General features: G+C 39.0%; 1 protein-coding gene across 1 annotated transcript in view; it reads left to right on the plus strand.

The window, feature by feature from the left end:
• sez6b (seizure related 6 homolog b) overlaps window positions 1-20863 on the plus strand; it is a 311266-nt gene that overhangs the window by 281304 nt on the left and 9099 nt on the right. The window contains exons 10-13 of the mRNA XM_051958150.1: window positions 7569-7765; window positions 9715-9909; window positions 12730-12921; window positions 18166-18360. Of these exons, the coding sequence (XP_051814110.1) occupies window positions 7569-7765; window positions 9715-9909; window positions 12730-12921; window positions 18166-18360 (779 nt within the window). The remainder of the gene's footprint in view (window positions 1-7568; window positions 7766-9714; window positions 9910-12729; window positions 12922-18165; window positions 18361-20863) is intronic.

The following is a 20863-nucleotide window of genomic DNA, read 5'->3' on the forward strand; positions in this document are numbered from 1 at the left end:
ATATCACCAAAACCGAAAAATTCCTTACATTTGATTGAAAGGTATTTTTTACACCTATTCATGCTGTCCAGCAGTAAATCACAGAGAAACAATCCAAATTTTGAGAAAATGTCTGACATTGCCAAATGTAGTTCATTTTCTTTGATTCTATTTCAAGTGAAACCATTATCCCCTTTGCTTGGGAAACAGCATTAAAGTTAAGATTGAGTATGAAGATTTTTAAGGACAAAGCTCTGATTTACATAATTCTAGTCTTAAAATTTTGATGTCTACAATATTTTCATCCAGTATAGGGTACTAATATATATAGGGTAATATATAGGTAATATATAGGGTAATCCAATATAGGGTACTATTGTTGAAAACAGTTGACATCAGTCAACTTAGAATAATAATCAGACATATATTATACACTAAGAGTTTTTAAGGTCAAACCAAAAATAGCTGTTTATTTCTTGTATTCCAGACTTCTGCTGGGATGGGAATAGCACATTATGAAGTGAATAGCTGGGGTGAAATGTGCTGGCAGCAGGTCCCCAGGGCCAGACCAACCTCAGCTTTGTTTTTTTTCCAAATTGAACCAAATCAAATTAGTGTCAGGGAACAGAGGCTGTGATTGATTTTTCTCTACAGATGCACCGCAGAGCCGCACAAAGCCTTGTTTTGCTTAATCACAACAAATTTGACGCCAGCCAACAATATTTCTCAATCTGCTTCGCTCTCTGAGCAGGTGAGGGGCTTTATCCGTTCGCAATCAAATAAACATGGAGCACTGAGTTTGGAAGACAGGCAGACTTGTTTTCCTATGCTTGTGAGGACAGGCTGCACACCTCCACAGTCACACTCACTTCATCAAGGTAACTTTGGTTTTCCATGTCTTACTTTTACATGCCATGAATTTTAGAATAGGATTTGAGGTTAAAATTGAGTTTCAGCTTTTAAGAGGAATTCTGTTTTTAGACTGCACTGACTGCATTCATCAAGCATCAACAATGCACTGAAGTTTTGAGATAATATTTTTAGTCAGGGTTAGAAAGGAGCTATTTTGAGCACAACTCTCAGAATAAATTTAGATCATGAAATGTTTTTTTCTTAGAAGCTGTGAAAACAAGAAACCAGTGACATACTGATTTAGACTATTAGATGGAGTACAAACTAAATAAAGCATAAAGACTATTTTAACTCCACTGTCTAATTTTCTTTAACAGGAAATTCTACAGGCCAGTTACTCTCAAATCATATATGCCCCTTTGTAACTGTAAGCAGTTCCTTTGTAGTTCTTCTGCACTGCAGATTTCATCCTTGTTCCAGATCTGTATCATCACCCAGATATGCAATTGTTCAGTTGTTCAAAAAAGCCTTGTTTTGTGCTGAAAGACTACTCTGTTCCCTGATTTGAGAAACAACCAATCAGAGATTTGCAGGACATATTTAAAAACAAGTGGACAAGTGAGTGATGCATGCACAGAGTGCAAAACTGTTCAACTTACCATTGCTCTTGGAAAAACAAGCTGTGCTTTAACTGAGGAAATAAAGACATATCATTCACCTTGTGTCATTTTAAGGCTCATTCAGGTGTGAATGTAGCATCACTTCAGCATGACAACACAATGTTGTTGGATTTTTAGTTCTGTTTCCTGTATATTTCCTTTAAAAGGCTACACTGTTGTACCGTTCCATCATCATCATGAACACACACTCTGTAATTTACTGTCTACTGTACCTACATACACTGTTCTGCTGCCACACTCACTAGATCACCAAATATGGATTTATCTGCTGTTTCCACCCATTTAACTAACACTACAGGAAAACTACAATGTCCACTCATTTCAGAAACTTATAAACCCCTTTCTGAAGAAAGAAAGTATGCTTTATGTTTTACATTTTCAGTGGGAACCAATGGGCTTGAAGCTGAGAGCCTTACACAGAGTAAAGAAAAAAGAAAGACCTCAGAGACTGATTTCTTGAAAGAAAAAAAAATGCACTTGTTCTGTCCATTACCTTAGCTGCTCTTAGCAAAACAATTTTATGTCAAATGTATGATGGTCACTCAATAGCACTGACTGCTTGATGGGAAATATATGATTGGAAAGACATTTTGCAATTTTTCAGTGTGAATGTACAGCCTAATTACAGCACTGTTCTAATTATCATTTACTGAGCTAATGGGTAGAATTTCACATCCACTTATTAGAATGTGTGTGAAGGCTTAATGTATCATTTTACAGCTGCTGTCACCACCTGAGGACAGCTTTGCAGCTGCCTCTCCTCTTGGACATAGAAAGTTGAATCATGCTTTTACTGTTGAGGCAGGACCAAAAGCATGTCAGTCAGAATCCTCAATCCTCAAAAAAAAAAAAAAAAAAAAAAAAAGAATCCTCAATGACCAATCAGGAGCTCCGTTCCCCGTGAGTCATAATACACCCTAGGTTTTCTTCAGGTTATGATCAAATCATGAAGTTCCGATTAGGGTTTGGGAATACATTTGTTCAGTGGGAAGTCCTTACAAGTATAGAAACACTCTTGCTGCTGTGTGTGTGTGGCTAAACATATCTACAGCTGACAGAAGACAAATGAGTCTGCCTGTGGGAAAGCAAACACTCCCTACCCTCTTCACAAACTCACTCCTATTATCATTACATAGAGTTTTTGAAAAAGAAGAAAGTATCAAAAATAAACATCTCATCTTTTGTCAGGCTTTCGTATGTGTCGATTCATTCCACGCCTCTTGAACCTTTGATTTTCCAGCACTCCCATAGTGATTAATAGCTCAATCTCAGGCTGGCTAATGAGTTTTATCAGGAGCCGCTGGTGATTAATTAGTGACAGCAAAAAGCATGTCACTGCTTTATTCTGGCTAAGCCATTTCTTCCATGCTCTAAATCTTGTCTGTACAAAGAGATAGCTCAGCCCCAGGTGACATTTTCAAACATCCCTGAGGTTTGTAAGAGCTCTGGCTCTGTAGGCTGTGGTCAAATCAGTACAAATACATGGCCCTTCGCCAGTTAAGCTATGACAATGAGTGTGGTTATTAAACATGACACTGACTTATTCATCTCATAGAAGAAGATGTCTACACTAATCATTAATAACATCAAGATTCCTGTGCTCCCTGTTAGGCCAAACCACACGTGTTTTGGAATGTGCTGTGAATATTAGAAAGGTTATGATCATTGCATATTGTTGTCCTTCCTGAATGTTGCACTTAATGTTTTAATAATAATAATACATAATGCTTATATAGAGCTTTTCAAGATATTCAAAGATACTTAAAGTAGGTAGGAACACACACAGAAAAAATAAAACTAAAAAAAAAAATAGAATATAGTAGAGTGAACATATAGAAAGGGGGATTTATGAGTTGTTGGCAGTGTTGTAAAGATGTGTCCTTATGGATCTCTTGAATATGAGAGTGATGAGGATTCTCTGATGCTTTTGGGAAGTGAGTTCCAGAGGATGGGAGCGCTGATGGAGAAACCCCTACCATCCCAGGTGTGGTATTTGGTCTGGGTGGTAGATAGGAGGCTAGCATCAGCAGAGCGGAGGGTGCTGTTGGGAGTGTGCCAGTGGAGGAGTTCGGTCAGGGTTGGGGGGAGCCAGGTTATGGAGAGTTTTGTATATGAAGAGGAGGATTTTAAAGTGTATTTGCTGGAAGACAGGGAGCCAGTGGAGGTACTGAAGTATGAACTCCTAAACTCCTAAACTGGAGTAAATTTTAACTTCCTTGTTTACTACATGTTTTGCCATGATATATCATCTTTTCTTTATCACATTTTTGAGCTCATATGTTTTGAACTTAACTGACAAAACAGTAGTGACCACAGCCATGTCAAATAAAGTGAAGTAAAAAATACAATATTTTTTCTGTGGTAGAAGTGTAAAGGGCAAATAAAACTAGCATGATACACACGTGGACAAAATTGTTGGTACCCCTCAGTTAAAGAAGGAAAAACCCACAATTCTCACTGAAATCACTTGAAACTCACAAAAGTAACAATAAATAAAAATTTATTGAAAATTAAATAATCAAAATCAGCCATCACTTTTGAATTGTTGATTAACATAATTATTTAAAAAAACAAACTAATGAAATAGGGCTGGACAAAAATGATGGTACCCATAACTTAATATGTTGTTGCACAACCTTTTGAGGCAATCACTGCAATTAAACGATTTCTGTATTTGTCAATGAGCGTTCTGCAGCTGTCAACAGGTATTTTGGCCCACTCCTCATGAGCAAACAGCTCCAGTTGTCTCAGGTTTGATGGGTGTCTTCTCCTAATGGCATGTTTCAGCTCCTTCCACATATGTTCAATGGGATTCAGATCTGGGCTCATAGAAGGCCACTTTAGAATAGTCCAACGCTTTTCTCTCAGCCATTCTTGGGTGTTTTTGGCTGTGTGTTTTGGATGGTTGTCCTGTTGGAAGACCCATGACCTGCGACTGAGACCAAGCTTTCTGACACTAGGCAGCACATTTCTCTCCAGAATGCCTTGATAGTCTTCAGATTTCATCGTACCTTGCACACTTTCAAGACACCCTGTCCCAGATGCAGCAAAGCAGCCCCAAAACATTACTGAGCCTCCTCCATGTTTCACCGTAGGGACAGTGTTCTTTTCTTCGTATGCTTGGTTTTTGAGTCTATGAACATAGAGTTGATGTGCCTTACCAAAAAGCTCCAGTTTGGTCTCATCTGTCCAAAGGACATTCTCCCAGAAGCTTTGTGGCTTGTCAACATGCATTTTTGAAAATTCCAGTCTCGCTTTTTTATGAGTTTTTTTCAGCAGTGGTGTCCTCCTTGGTCATCTCCCATGAAGTCCACTTTGGCTCAAACAACGACGAATGGTGCGATCTGACACTGATGTACCTTGGCCTTGGAGTTCACCTTTAATTTCTTTGGAGGTTGCTCTGGGCTCTTTGGATACAATTCCAACGATCCGTCTCTTCAATTTGTCATCAATTTTCCTCTTGCAGCCACGTCCAGGGAGGTTGGCTACTGTCCCGTGGGTCTTGAACTTCTGAATAATATGAGCCACTGTTGTCACAGGAACTTCAAGCTGTTTAGAGATGGTCTTATAGCCTTTACCTTTAAGATGTTTGTCTATCATTTTTTTTCGGATGTCCTGGGACAATTCTCTCCTTCGCTTTCTGTTGTCCATGTTCAGTGTGGTACACACCTTTTCACCAAACAGCAGGGTGACTACTTGTCTCCCTTTAAATAGGCAGACTGACTGATTATGAGTTTGGAAACACCTGTGATGTCAATTAAATGACACACCTGAGTTAATCATGTCACTCTGGTCAAATAGTTTTCAATCTTTTATAGAGGTACCATCATTTTTGTCCAGGCCTGTTTCATTAGTTTGTTTTTTAAATAATTATGTTAATCAACAATTCAAAAGTAATGGCTGTTTTTGATTATTTAATTTTCAATAAATTTTTATTTATTGTTACTTTTGTGAGTTTCAAGTGATTTCAGTGAGAATTGTGGGTTTTTCCTTCTTTAACTGAGGGGTACCAACAATTTTGTCCACGTGTGTATTTCCATAAATTGTGCTAGAGTAGAGTGATTAACTAAACTGGCAAATATTTTTTAACAGAAAGTCTTTTTTTAAAGAAACTGTGGTGAATTAAGTGAAGTGAGAAAAAGGTGAATGTTTAAAAGTAAGAAGAAACATAGTAGGGAATGTAGCATGCACACATTTTAGAGCTTGACTAGGGACCAAAAGTTCTGCTGCACTGATTTTGACCTTTCTTTTCTGAAATGTTTCCGTTGTAAGTCCCCAAACAGGACAATGCATCAGAGGACGAGCCCTCAAATCAGCTGGTGTTGAGTCCATCTCACTGCAGCCAAAAAACTGCAGAAAGGTGGTATCTGACAAAACACCAAATTTTTTCATGGAATGTTCACCCTTTTAACATTAGTATTTAGCCACCTAACATGCAGCATTGTGTGGCATGTATGGTTTGCGGTGCTGGTATTATGTCAGTAATTATTTGAAGAGATGTAACATTTTGCGGTTATTGCTAATTCTAACCACAAACCCTGTAGTGCATGCGTCATTGTGTCATTTCATGCTACTGACAAACCACTACATCAGCCCAGATAATACCACCACCCTCACATCCCATGACACCATGTTTAGAAAGTGTGTCTTTCTAAAGCAGAACAGAGTAGCTCTGTCCTGACAGTTCTGTCCTCAGCAGCCACACCAGCTTTTTTTTTTTTTTTGGCTGCAGCTTCCTTTTTGTCTCAGAGCATCAGACTCAGACAGCAAAGACAGCAGACCGACAGATTCAGAAATACTACATTTCCTTACAGTAATATTATGGTTACACAAACACAATGGTAAAGTTTATTGGGAAAGAGGAAATGACATCACTGAGGTTCCACTACACTGCACAGTGCCAGAGGGAAATGACTAGCAAGAGGCAGGGAAATTACAGAGCAGGATACAGCTGTGGAAGCTGAAGCATGACAAGAAACTAGGTGCATGGAGTTAAAAACTACAGGACAGGCTTAATAATACAAGAGGAATAATAATTGGGAATAGAGCTAACTAAGAGTTGGTAACACCAAGCTAGGAAAGACTAAGCAGGCATGGCAACAGAATACTCAAACTAAAGACTGTGCAACAAACACACGATACGAGAACGATGTCACAGTGAAACACAGAAACACACACTTTCATTGGCAGAGCATGGGAATTAACACGCTGACATTAACATTACATTACTAACAAGACATGAAAACTACTTGCACAATATAGACAAAATACATATTGCCAGCCCGAGCATTCACTCGACTTAGCTGCCAGCCTGAAACATAGACTGTATGGCCTGAACTGGGAGAGGGATTGAGGGAATGCAGGAGGAATTGGTGTGTGGCGTGGCTGGACTGGTCGCTTCCATCAGGTGAGGGGTCCAGGAGGAATCGTGAAGGAATCCAAGATAAACTGGATCTGAACAGGGAAGACAGAAGTCGTGGCTTCAGCAAGAGACAAGAGATGAAGGCAGGGAGGAAAAATCAGGGTAACAATACACAACGAAAAAGCGACAAGGGTGAACTAACTGAGGTTGTTCAATGGTCTGGTGTCAAGTGCTGGTCTGAGCCCAGCTTTTATAGTAAAGGATGATTGTTCGCAGGCCAACCACCAGCTGCTGGTGTCCTTGATCTGGTGATTATCCAACCCTATCAGCACATACACCTCACTCTCGCCCACATGAAAGGAGAGGGAAAGGAGGGAGAAGAAGATGACATTGCTGCCACTAGGCAGGGCTGGAGGTGGAGGGCGTGACACTTTCCTTGTTTCTGACATATTTATTTAGACTTTATCAAATGTGTTTTGTTTTTGCTTAGTACCAAATTCTAATGTGTGTTAATGCTTGAGATGAAAAATACTTCAGAAGTAAAAGCAAAACCACTGTTTTTACACTGATGCCCTGAGCAGTATCATTTAATATTTAATATCTGTTGATACCGAGGCTCAGTTTATTAGAGGTGGTCACTCAACATCAAAGGTAAATCTAGTACTACTTTGTTCTGTATGTGTCTTATGTTTCAGGTTGAACATCGGTAAGAATGACCTGTTGACCTTTTATGATGGAGATGACCTTACAGCCAAAGTACTGGGTCACTATGGAGGATCAAAGCCACGCTTCAAGCTTTACACCTCTACTGCAGACATCACCATCCAGTTCCAGTCTGACCCTGCCACTAATGTCTATGGCTATGGCAACGGCTTTGTAGTTCACTTCTTTGGTAAGCCTCAAGCAATTACTGACTTACACCTCAGGGTGCACTTGGGGAGCACTATCATAACGCTGATATTTAAAAGCAGATACTGTCATTGTCTAGTTTGTTATAAACAGCTGATAGCAGCCATTTAGGTCATGGTAATCCTAGAAGCTTCAGTAGAAATCAACTGGATTTGTAGCCTCTTCAAGACATTTTCACTTCAACATGTTAAAGAGCTGTAGAGGTGTTGGTAAACACTTTTGTTCTTTAGAAGGGGCAAGGTAACTTGATCTGAGGGTTTAGCAAGGCATCCTGACCTCTATTGATCTACTATACATCTTCCTATCTCACTCTTGGAAATTAAAAGATAATTCAGTGCCTTGGAATATACAGACAGGTAAATTTAAGGAAAACCTAAACCTTTTCACCTCTACAGTGGCATTTAATGGCATGGTTTGGCTCCTCTTGTCTACTTGGATGGATGATTCCATACAAATAAAAAAAATTGGATTGATTGATCAACTTTATACTAATAAAGTATTTCTATCCTGATGGAAGTAGCCTCTTCCAGAAAAGGGATGCCTGGATTGATAGAGCATGAATGAAATGGTTTGATGAATATGAAAATGATGTAAATCATGTGCTATGTCTCAGTCACCACAGACTTGTACAATCGGTGCCAAGGAGCACTGAAGCTGGTCTGGTGGTATGTGATGGCCCGACACCTTATTGAAACACTTTCTTCTAATGTCTTACTTAACTCCTTCAGTTAACACTCAACAGTAACCAATAAAGATAAAGTCGAATATTATTTTGAGAATCCGATACCAAAAAAATAGTAATGTCACAAAACTAAGGTGAATTTAGCCGCTGGATCAATAAAGAAAAAAGGGAGCAAAGCAGTAGATTGAAGAGGAAAGCTGTGAAAAGGGAAGTTGGACAAAATGAAAGAGAGGAAGAAGGAATTTGTTTTTGCTGGGATGGGACCTAGAAATGAAGCAATAAGAGGCTGTGCCTGGTGTTGGGACTTTCCATCAGTGTAGCACCACACCACAGCCTCTATCTGATAAGAGCTAATGAATTCAGAGGGAAGGAAATGCTGCAGAATACAGATGATCACCAAAGTGGAATAAAGGGAGGGAAAGCTTTTATTATAGTCTCTTCATGAATCTCATTGGTGGAATGTAAACATAGGACAGCATAGTTTGCAGCTGCCGGATAATTTTGCTTCCCTGGTGCCCAGTCGCAATTGCTTTGGTGTGTTTGTCCAAATTTAACTCCTAAGCAAAAGACCTGAACCTGCGGCTGCATGCCTGAGAATGAGCAGAGCAAAGCCAGCTGGCCTGGCAGGTTGCAGTTTGAGTAGGAGAGCTCATTTCAATTGCTGGAAAACTATTGGTCAATGCATGTATGTATGTATATGTATATATACCGGGCTTTGCAAAAGTTCTGTTACACTTGTTGAGACATTCACGAAAATGAACACAAAGATTTTTTGGTGCAATAAGAAAAAACTTTTGGGTGGCCACATTTCTGATTAATGTTATCATTAACACATATATTGAAATATTTGGAAAATAAAAAATTATCTTATTGCACCAAAAAATCTTTGTGTTCATTTTGCTTGTATTTTGCAAGTGTAACAGAACTTTTGCAAAGCCCGGTATATATGTGTGTGTGTGTGTGTGTGTGTGTGTGTGTGTGTGTGTGTGTGTGTGTGTGTGTGTGTGTGTGTGTGTGTGTGTGTGTGTCATCTATCAATCATATGATCATTTATAGGTGTAGGTATTTATAGGTAATCCTACAAGACAGGCACTTCTTACTTCCGATTAAACCTACGGTAGTAGATGTTTTAAGCCACTTGAAGACAATTGAAAGAAGTTGTGAACACAGTGCATTGGTATGGAGAACTTGTTGAACTTGCAGACAGAGACACGTGCATTCCTCTCTGATCATTCCCTTCACCCCTGTAGAAGTAGCTCGTAATGACACTTGCCCTGAACTCCCTGAGATCTCTAATGGCTGGAAGAGTACATCTCACCCTGAGCTGGTTCAGGGCACCGTGGTCACCTACCAGTGTTACCCAGGCTATCAAGTGGTGGGCGCCGAGCTGCTCATGTGCCAGTGGGACCTCACCTGGAGTGGAGACCTCCCAAGCTGTGAGAGAGGTGAGAACAAAGATACTACCACCGCTTCTTGCTACACTATGCACTTGTGATGGGAAAGATAGCTGCTACAAACATCAGAGAGAGTCAAGCTCGCTTTTAGCACCAGTATGAAAATACAGAAGATCCATCCAATAAAACTGAAAATGCTTTAATTTTATGCAGACCTTGATCGTGAGCCCTCTAGGACAGGCCAGTTAGTCTTGACATTAACCTGGGATTCTAAATTATAAAAAATCATCAGGTGTGTAACACTCCATCCAAGTCCAGGAAGGACATTTAACTATTAAGTAGGATGTGAATCAAAATACTGTAAGCATTAACATCAGTTCATTACCTCTGCCAAGGGGGTTATGTGACACCCGGTGTTTTGTGTGTCTGTCTGTCTGTCTGTTAGCAAGATAACTCAAAAACGCCTGCTCAGATTCAGATGAAATTTTGAGGGGCTGCAGACTATGGTAAGAGGAAGAGCTGATTTAACAGCACATAGTATGTTGTACTATGTGGTCCAAAATATGACAAAAACATCATATGTTAGTATGTCGTCCAACAAATTGGAACAAGGTGTCCAGATAGCTCAACTGGTTAAGAAGGTGATTTGTAAACAGATCTGTGTCAGAGACGCAGGTTCAATTCCAGCTCATGATCCTTTACTGCATGGGTTTCCTGTTTTCCTCTCTGTGGGAATGTCAATATCCTTGGCGGAGGTCTGCGCTCTCTGAGTGCTTTTCTAGTTGTTGTTGTTTTTATACTAACTATAATTTTATAGTTTATAACCTTTCAAAAAATAGATATTGAGTTAATATATAATAGTATTATGTACAGAAGTTGAAGAAACTGTCAGTACAAAATGCTGCATGGCAAGTAAAGATTAACTGGTATAAATCCCACTATTTTTAAAAATGTATTTTGTCATTGGTACATCTCTGAAATTTTTGAATTTATGATTAAAATCAGAGTATCAATCAAGTAGATTTAGAAGTACAAGTTATTTGTCTTTTTATCCATAAGACAGGAAGTATTCAAGATGCATTTTCACAGCTGACATTCAGACTTGTCAAAACACCAACATTAGAGTTGTAATTTAATATGTTAATGATGACTTAATTCAACTACATTTCAGTAAAATTAGACAGTAACCCAGCACACAAAACACTAGAACCTTCCCTAAGTACAGCTGTCGTTAGTTTTGTGATTTTCTCGTGAGCATAGGTCACAAAATCTGAAGTGCAAAAGGTGCATCATGCTATTATCCATTAGAGTGACATTTACCGAGAAGTTCCCTCCTGTCATTAAGATGCATTCACGCTGTATTGGAGTTACTGCATGTACCAGTTTGACTCCTGTAAATAGAGTCCACGTCAACATCTAAGATGTAATTATGACTGAAAGTCCCATTTTTTCTGAAAGCTTTAAAGTGTCGTACTTTGAGCAATAAAGTAGAGATGTGTCTGCAAAAGCAAGCTAACACAGACATCTCAGGTCAGCCACAGTCTTTTGTTAAAGGCCATTGTAATGAAACTGAAAAGAAATGGATAACAACAGTTAGTTACATGAAATGTCCAGTAATTAAGGCCAGGCTGCAGCACACATTAAGTGGCAGCTGCCCTCTTGAGATGAATGAAAATGCTTGCAACTTAAAAACATGCAAGTCGTCTTTCTGATTCATTACATATGATGAGCACACAGCAAGTAAAACAACTACATGCAGTAATGAATAACCCGAATGCATTTCCTGATTAGTGGATTTTTCCCTTCCACTAAGTAACTGAATCAAAATCTTCATAAAACATGAATTGTGTGCAGTGCCAGGCATCTTCATGATGTGGGCATTGCATATCTCTGTCTGTTGAGATGTCAACAGAGTCATTTTCAGTACTAGTGAAAAGTAAAAAACTGATAAAAAATGATATTGTGAATCCAGGGCTCTGTGTAACTCATTTCTTTAGTGGTGTCAGAAAGATGATTGTGAACTATGCTCATTTTAACCTGCCTTCAGAACTTTCCTTAGCATGTACATGACAGTGAATCACATTTCAAAGACCTTTAAAAGACAGTCTTCCCTTGTGGAGACATAAAATAATGATTATTCATATGTGTCAAATCCTCATCTCAGTGCTCAGTAGAGCTAGATTTTAAAATGTCTGTTTCTGTTTTTTTTAATATGTGACAAACACATTTACCAAAGCAAGTAATGCCTCTGTGCTGGTGACCAGCAGTGTTAGACTCTGACCCATCTTACATTTACTTTTGGCCCAGGCTCACAAGTGAGTGTTTATGGACTCCTAAAGGGGACAAACTTTACAACATCGGATAATATAACTGGAGACTTGATAATTCTAACCTCAACTTTGTACCTTGGTGTCCAATTATTTCACTTCTCCATCAAAATGAAATAGACGTCCTTTTACTTCCTCGATGAAGGTAATCCACAAACATAAGGGATTGTCCAGGAAACTTGCTGGTTTTGTTTGACTTCATAGATATCTGTCAGATTACTTTTAAATTTCTAAACTTTGGGCACAGTGTGCAAAATGGGCTATATCAGTTCTTTATTATTGTAAACCAACCTGAGAGTTGGAACTTTATTCCTATAACATTCACTTTCTTTCTAAGACACATTAAATATGCAATTCACCAACACCTTCATCTATTTAATCCTTCTGGTTTCTCTTGGATCGAGTATTACAGACCAACTAGGAATTACAGCAGACTGACGTTAAATAATGCCTCTCTGTCTAAATGAACAAAAAAAAAAAGACTAGGAGGACAGAAAATATCTGATGACAATAATCAGACCTCTGTCTTTCTCTTTCTGTCCAGTGGTGTCGTGTGCTGACCCTGGTAAGGTGGAACACAGCAGGCGGGTGCTGTCAGGTCCACATTTCATTGTGGGTTCGAGCATCCAGTACATCTGTGATAAGGGCTTCACTCTGTCTGGAAACAGTCTGCTCACCTGCTTCAACCGAGGATCCTCAGGCCCCATGTGGAACCAGAAGTTACCGAGATGTCTGCGTATGTACCAAAGTGCTTCTTGATGGTTTAACTGTATTTGTAACTGAGTGAGACAAGCCGTCAGATTTTATGTGACGATTGAGCAGGTATGTGGAATTGTGAAAGTAGGATTTCAACTCTCTTTAGGAGCAACACCAAGGTTGGCAATGTGACTGAATTAATGTGTACGAAAATGAAACAGAAAATATCCGTCCATCCATCTGTCCTCTATGAACTGCTTCATCCTCCTTAGGGTCATGGAGGACTGGAGTCTATCCAGCTGACTGAAGGTGAAGGCAGGAGACACCTGGACAGATAACAGTCTATCACAGGGCTACATATAGAGACAAACAATAACACTCACATTCACACCTACAAACAGTTTAGAATCACCAGTTAAGCTCAGCATGTTTTTGGACTGTGGGAGGAAGCTGGAGAGCCTGGAGAAAGCCCACATACGCACAGGGAGAACATGCAAACTCCATGCAGAAAGATCCTGGGCCAGGACGTGAACCAGAGATCTTCTAATTGCAAGGCAACAGAGTTAACCACCAATCCACTGTGCAGCCCAACAGAAACTTGATTTTTGAAAAAAAATATGTCTGTATATCCACTACAGTAACATTTAGAAATATTTTAATAGCTGAGTATTATACCACTTCAAAAACACAACTTTGTCATGCTGTCACTGAAGGGAGAGCAGCCCACTTAAGTCCAGGTTTATGACCAAAAAATTAAGACCCCCACAGTAGTTTTACACAGAAGAGATCAGTCATAAGTCCTTGTCTGTCTCCTTATTTATTGCAACTCAACCATGTGTTTAACTTCATTGTCAACCACATTTTGCAGTTTTAAATCTGCTCAGTTGTTCACAAAATGTTTACTTTACTCAGCCGCTTTATGTAACCACTCTGCAAAAATCATTTTAACACACATTCTATTGACTTTTTTCTATTTCCTAACATGTTTGACAATCACAAAGAGAATTACACAATTTGTGTACACATTTTTTTTCATCTGTGTACACAAGGTAATGTACTTTCACATTATTTCAGAATATCATTTTGTAAGCAGTAAATCTTACTGACCTTTACTCCCATAAGTAATATTTATCTTTTCCACTACCTTTCCTCAGATAACATCCTCTGAACATCACAAATGTATTTGTTCTCCTCTTCATTCCTTTCCACCCGTTAAATTGGGGTATACTTGACACTGTATTCTCCAGGGGCTGCTACAGGGCCTTTAGACTTTCATTCTGGCTTTGGTACACCATTTTTCTCCCTTGAAGAGCTGCTAATATTGTAGAGAAGTTAATTAACCTGCTTGTGGATGAAGAGTTTTGGTGTCTTGTGATGGCCTAAATCTGTGAGAGACTTCAGGCATATCAGCCATGTTGGATTAGATTTGATTTTCTTGATGGCACCCCCATCTCTCAGTAAATCATCACAATACCATTTGAGTATCTGCTGATGTAGGTGAAGATTTTGTTTGAAGAGAGCCAAATAAATCTGGTGTAAAGCGCTGAGGTCATTTTATGCAGAGCAGACAACATAAGAGCCACACACTTTAAACAACAACTCACATTTCTTTGCTGCTTAGCTGCCCTTCTTATGTAACTCACAAACATGAACACACGTCTACACGTGTTGTCCTGAAAAAGGTCAGTGAGGAAAAGTACACTATTATCAGCTTGGTGGTTAGGTAGTGTATGAGCTGCTTAGCTGCAGCTTATTAACACAGCATGGAAACACAGTTACACAGCTCACTTTGGTCCAGTTCGATGCTGCTGTCCTCGATGATGCTTCAATACCAGACCGCCACCTGGTGGACACATAAATGCAGCACAAGTTTGTTTAGTTTCAGTTCTTCCTTTGTCTACAGTACAATAGGATAGCATTCCTCTTCTTCTTATTATTATTAGTAGTAGTAGTATTAGTATTAGTATTATTATTATCAGTGGTAGTAGGAGTATTGTTATGTCGATGTTTTTAGCTGTCTGGACGTCCTGCCATTCCTTTGTTTCTGTCCAAGCTAGCAAGCTACAAGTGCGTCAGTCAGATTAATATATAATTTCCTCTTCAAACTGCCTTGAAGGTATTAACTTCATTTGTATTAACATCTCATCCCCTGCCTCTTCGATGTTAGAGGTGGAGACATACTGTATGCTGACACTGAATAATAATTTATTTAAGCGGACAACGGAAATTTATTTGGAGAAGACATGGCAGGTCTTTGTAATGCATGAGATAAAAATCATCAGCAAAAAAAAATTCTGTTCAAAAAAGGAAATCTGTATTTCCATGAAATCTTCTCCAACTTCAGAACTAACAAGGATGTGCCTTAATATGGAACTGGAGCAGTTTTCCAGAGATCCCAGACATGCTTTCATTCCCAGTGCAATTTCTTTCTTTCTTCTAGGCTGACTGCTGTTGCAGTTGAGGCCTAGAGTCTACTAGTACAATTCAGTTTAATCATGAAGCCTCATAATTAGTGTTGGTGATTTTACAAATCTAAAATGTATGAATTAGAACTTTGCTATATTGTATGTGATTGAATAATGAGTTTTTCAGGCATCTAGGCCAGTGATTACCCGTGTTTTATCTGATATCTTCCTACTATTCTCTCATATGAACTCAGCACCTCTCATGCTCAGACGCCTTCATTATTTAACATTACATACAGCCATGGCCATAAGTTTGGACACAGCATGACTTACTATGTCTGTTTTGATGTCTATTACAGAACATAACTAATAATTTTTGACAGCACCAGTTTAATTAGTCAACAAATCAACAAGGGATATAATATTATCAATAAATTCCAACAATTGGAACAACTTTGTTCCCAAAACATAATATTAGAACAAAATAACAAAAAAAATGCAGTACTTTCACAACCGACTTTGGTAAGAATAACAAAATGACACCAAACTCTTGATGTTTTTTTAAAATATGAAACTTAATATAGTTCTCAGGAGTTGTGTACTGTATTGTAAGTGACAATTTTGTGGTATTTTCTAAGATTCACAAGCATCATGGTACTTGTGTCCAAACTTATGGCCATGGCTGTACATGACACAAATTATCTAAAGTTGTTATTGTTAAAAATAATATTTTCAAAAAACCCGTCTTTCAATGTCAACCATTTCTTCATACATTTTAGACAAATATTTAAATGTTTTATCCATTCCATTCAGGTTTTTCAGCTACTCTCAATCAAAACCAGTCCGACACCCCCCCCCCCCGCCCCCAAGCTGCTGTCAATATGACTATGTCATTTGATAATGACGTAGTCTTAATTTTAACAAATTTTACAGTTTATGTATAACCTGCTGTTAACCCTTGTGTGGTGTTCATATTTTTGTTACACAGCCAGTGTTCGCGGGTCTGGTGGACCCGGTGCATTTTGGGGTTTTCAATTCAACACAATCAAACAATTTTATGGTAAAATACTCAACAGATGTTTTCCTCAGTTCAATTACAAGCAATATAAACAACATAAATGGTAAATATTTGCTCTTTACCTTTGTTAGATCACTTTTATGAATAAAAGTGCTACTCATTTTTGTTAGTTTTTTAATAAAAAGTACTTAAAAAAAGAAAATCAATTATAATCAAGGTAAGATTGGAAACAATAAACAAATTTACAGATGAAGCAAGGTTTTTCATAACTACTGACTTTTATTTATTTGAATTTCATTAGAAATTTAGCCCATTCCGATCAGTTTAAACATCAGAGGCTGAACACATGCAGTAAACATGTCTGTCTGGACAACACATCAGCCTCATTGAATACATTGTTTTTTCACACCTATACAACACATGAGGGGCAGAGTTTTACTGTGTGTGTGTTGCATATGTATTTCTGGCACTTGATGCATGTATATTGTGTTTTTCTGTCCATCTTGGGCCCACACACTTCGCAGCGCTTCTTTTTGCTGTTGCTGGCTGCAACCTTTGAAAAGATCAGGAATTTTACTAACTCTCTCTCTCTCACAAGACATGAATGTCAGACCAAACTGCAATAGCATCACACCCTTCAGACTCTGCAGGTGGTGGTTCTGTAGGTTGGGTGGATGGAGCACCAGCATTCTCGTCCTGAATCCTCCTCATGATTGCTGCAGAGGCTGGGGTTCTTGGAACATGTTGTCTTCTTTGTATTTGAGGCCTCACCAGTGCCTTTCCCAGTTCCTCAAGAAAGAGTCGCCTCCTCTGGAGCTTCCCTCTGCTCCACTCTGGGTTCAGTGCCATCCAGATGACAAAGGCATTGTATGCTGATATGTCCAACATGTAAAAGAATATCACCAGTGGCCAGCGTAGGGTTCTCCTTTTGCAGCTGTAATCAGTCACCAGCTTATCCATGTTGTCCACACCTCCTTTTGAGCCATTGTAATGCACGATGATCTCTGGTTTTTGATGCTCCTGGAGAGCATCAAAAACCAGAGCACCACTCCTGTTGGTGCTTGAATTTTGCAGCAATGCTGCAAAGCTGTGCAGGAGTTGCAGGGCAGAAATATACCCCCCCCCCCCCCCCCCCCCACACACACACACACACACACACACACACACCACACACACACACACACACCCACACACCAGGCCCAGACAGGAGGAGGGCAGAGAGCAGATGCACAAGACCTAAAACTTCCACTTTTATTGGCCCCGGGTCCAGTGGACCCGAACACCCTGTATGTAACATAAATGCGTAGGGGGGGTGTATGGTGTGTTGTCATTGAAAATGTGTTGTGATATATGTTCTTCACAGAAAATGAGCCAAGGCCAGTGAATCTGAGTTTGAAATAAAAATTTATCGTATTATTTTTCTTTGATATAAAAATGAAAACGGGTCCCACAGACCCGAACACCATACAAGGGTTAAGTTCCACTTGCATTTTCTCATTAATTTTTCTAATAATAATAAATAATAATGGCTTTGGTAATCTTGGTTGAGGTAGTCTTTTTTACATTGCTGCTGGAAATCATATCACAAACTGAAAATTGTACTGGTCATCCTATGAAGACTTGGACGTTCAAAGTATTTTATCATTTTGACATTTCCTGCATGTAAGTGAACATCTTTTGCTTGATGGCAATGCTACTAGAAACATGGACTTGTTCTCTTCAGATGACCAATATCCACTCTGTATTTGATGACAGTCTGGACAGTAGTATCTTCCAAAGAATATTGTTAAGAAATATTAACAAATATTGCAATGGATTCGATTTCCAATACAAAAAGTATGTTTCTTTCCTTTACCTCCAGCTGAGACTTTTGAGCCCTGCAGTCACCCAGGAACCCCCACCTATGGGATCCCCAGCTCCAACAAGATCCACTTCCAGGCAGGAGAGACCCTCCACTACTCCTGCCTGACTGGCCACCAGCTCCTGGGTGAGCCTGTTCTCCACTGTGTCCCTGGACACCCATCAAAGTGGAGTGGACTGCCACCTGTCTGCAAAGGTAGGAAACTGCAGCCTGATCTTGTTTCTACATTGTCAAGACAATTTCAGTTATGCAGTGACCAAGGATCTGAAAATATACTATCCAATTTAAGGAAAAAAATCTATTAAATTATACTAAATGCAAATGCAAAAATATACCAATTAACTGATGAATATTCCTACATTTTCTTTGAGCAACACATCTGGTTGCACCTGATGCATTATTAATTTCATTCACAAGCAAATTAAAACCTATCTGTACCGCAGAATGTTTAACATTGTCATTCAAATACCAGCATGCATCTAAAACAATGCTTAAAAATCATTCTGGGTCTTCTGGAATTAAACACATAAATTTGAACAACTTGATATGACTCTCTTTAAAAGACCTGGATTCACACCATCAAAATAGAGAGTTTTGAAATTTTAATTAATAGTTGTTTAATTTGACACCTCAAGATATTCATTTACTTTGCAGTTACTCAAAATAAAAAAAAATAGAGTTCTGAAAAAATTCAAATAAAGGGAAAAAAATGATATTTTGTAATACTGAGTTTTATTTATGGTTCATGTTCATGTTTCAGATTTTGTTGGTCCATTTGTTTTATTATCCACATTTCTACACTGGAGTCACCAGATGAAACATGTGAATTCATGGTTAGATTAACCAGCCCTGGGACCCTGGGATCCTCATGCCCCGAGGCCCTCATGCCCTGGGACCCTCATGCCCTGGGGCAGTTGCATGCATCAGATTTTGCTGAATGTGTTCAGCATGAACATTTGGTCTTGGTCAGTGTGTTTCCTCAACTGTCCCTGTGCCCTACCACTGGTTTTCAGACCGCTGATGCAGAGCAGTGAGCCTCTTGGTGTCAGCTTTTTATAACAGACCATTTATTTGATTTCATTTCTTGAATAAAGGGTTCTGCTCACTGAATGTTAGGCCTTGTCATACATGATGAAACAAATAAGAACTGTTCTCTTTCCTTATATTTTCTACACCAAGCAAACCTACCTTTTACTCGATATTGAGAAAATTATTTTATTTTAAAGTTACCACTGTTGCTGTAATGTGGTACAGATCAAAGGTATGCTATTTTTATTAACTTTCTTTAAGCTCTTTTTCAGAGGATACTACATCAGGAAAATACAACTTCAGGTGCACAAAAACAAAACTAAAATCAACTGAGACAATGTTTTTTTTCGTATAAAGAGAACTAAAATGGACAAAACACAGTTATTAAAGCAATCATTCACCAGTTTCCAGCAGCCAGGTGTGCAGTTTGTAATACAATGAACTTTAATTTGTTTTTATCTCTGCAAACTGTCACACGTCTCTGCAGCAGAAAAAGAGAGTCTTCTTTCTCCCTGTAACTAGGGAAAGAGCGCATACCTTTACTGTTTAGGTCATATTTGGTTGAAACTAAACTTTTTTGGATTCATACACTCAATTTGCACATTCTGGTCTGAGAATCACATAAACCTTCTGACTAAGTGGCTCCAACAGAAGACTTTGACAGCTTCAAAGTCAGCTTACAGAACAAGACACATACTAAACAAAGAACAACTGACTGTTTGAGAAGAGCAGGAGAAACACATCACACACAGTGAAAGGCCGGGGAGGAAAAGTGTTGTTTTGTTTGAATAGGTTTTGTTGTCCTGACACTAAAAGGTTGTTCCAGTCTAGAGGCTAAAATAATAGAAAATTGCAGCCTTTAGTTAGAGCCTGCTCCCTGATCAAGACACCTCAGAGACAGGGTGTAGTCAGGACATATTAGACAAGCAACCAGGCTGAAGGTGTTTTCCAGAGGTTTCTTTGAGGTTTGCCAGTCCAGGTGCTGTACATCCCAGACGTGATGGAATGAATCTGTGATTGTGTGACTCATTCCTAAGCATGTTATTGGACATTTTGACCTCAGAAAAAGTTTTGAGGTTTTTTGCAAGTTCATATTTTGTTGAAAAAAAAAAACAGTTTGGTCAAACAAATCTATTTTCTCACCTTTCTATTTAATTTATCCTGTGGAGGGGTGCCGGGGGCTGGAGCTTTGGCTGTGAGGAGGTGAGATATGTCTTGGACAGATTGTCAGTATTGTCAGTGTTGATTATCACAAAGAGGCTATGCAGGGTCACCATTTAGAATGACTAACTAACTTACAATACATGCCTAGGGACTGTGGAATGAAGCCAGAAGACCCAGAATAAACCAAGACAGGCACAGAGAGAACATGCCAACTTTACAGAGCACTAGGACCAGCAGGTTTTAACCTTCTGTCTGTGAGGCAACAGTGCTAACTCCTGCACCACTGAGCTGCTCTGTTTATTAGTCAGTGATCTGAAATATCCTGAAATGTGTTTGCTATTCACATAAGGACATGATGATTCCATGTTTCTCTAAATGCTCCAGGACTGTGCCAACCCACCACTGCTGGTGCCTGAACACTTGTTTCACTGTGTCACAAATTCAGCCAATTTACTAGCCAGACGGTCATTTCTAAATAGCTGAATTGTCTCTGGTCAGCTTGGTG

Source organism: Acanthochromis polyacanthus, chromosome 13, assembly GCF_021347895.1.
Source record: "Acanthochromis polyacanthus isolate Apoly-LR-REF ecotype Palm Island chromosome 13, KAUST_Apoly_ChrSc, whole genome shotgun sequence".
NCBI lineage: Eukaryota > Metazoa > Chordata > Actinopteri > Pomacentridae > Acanthochromis > Acanthochromis polyacanthus.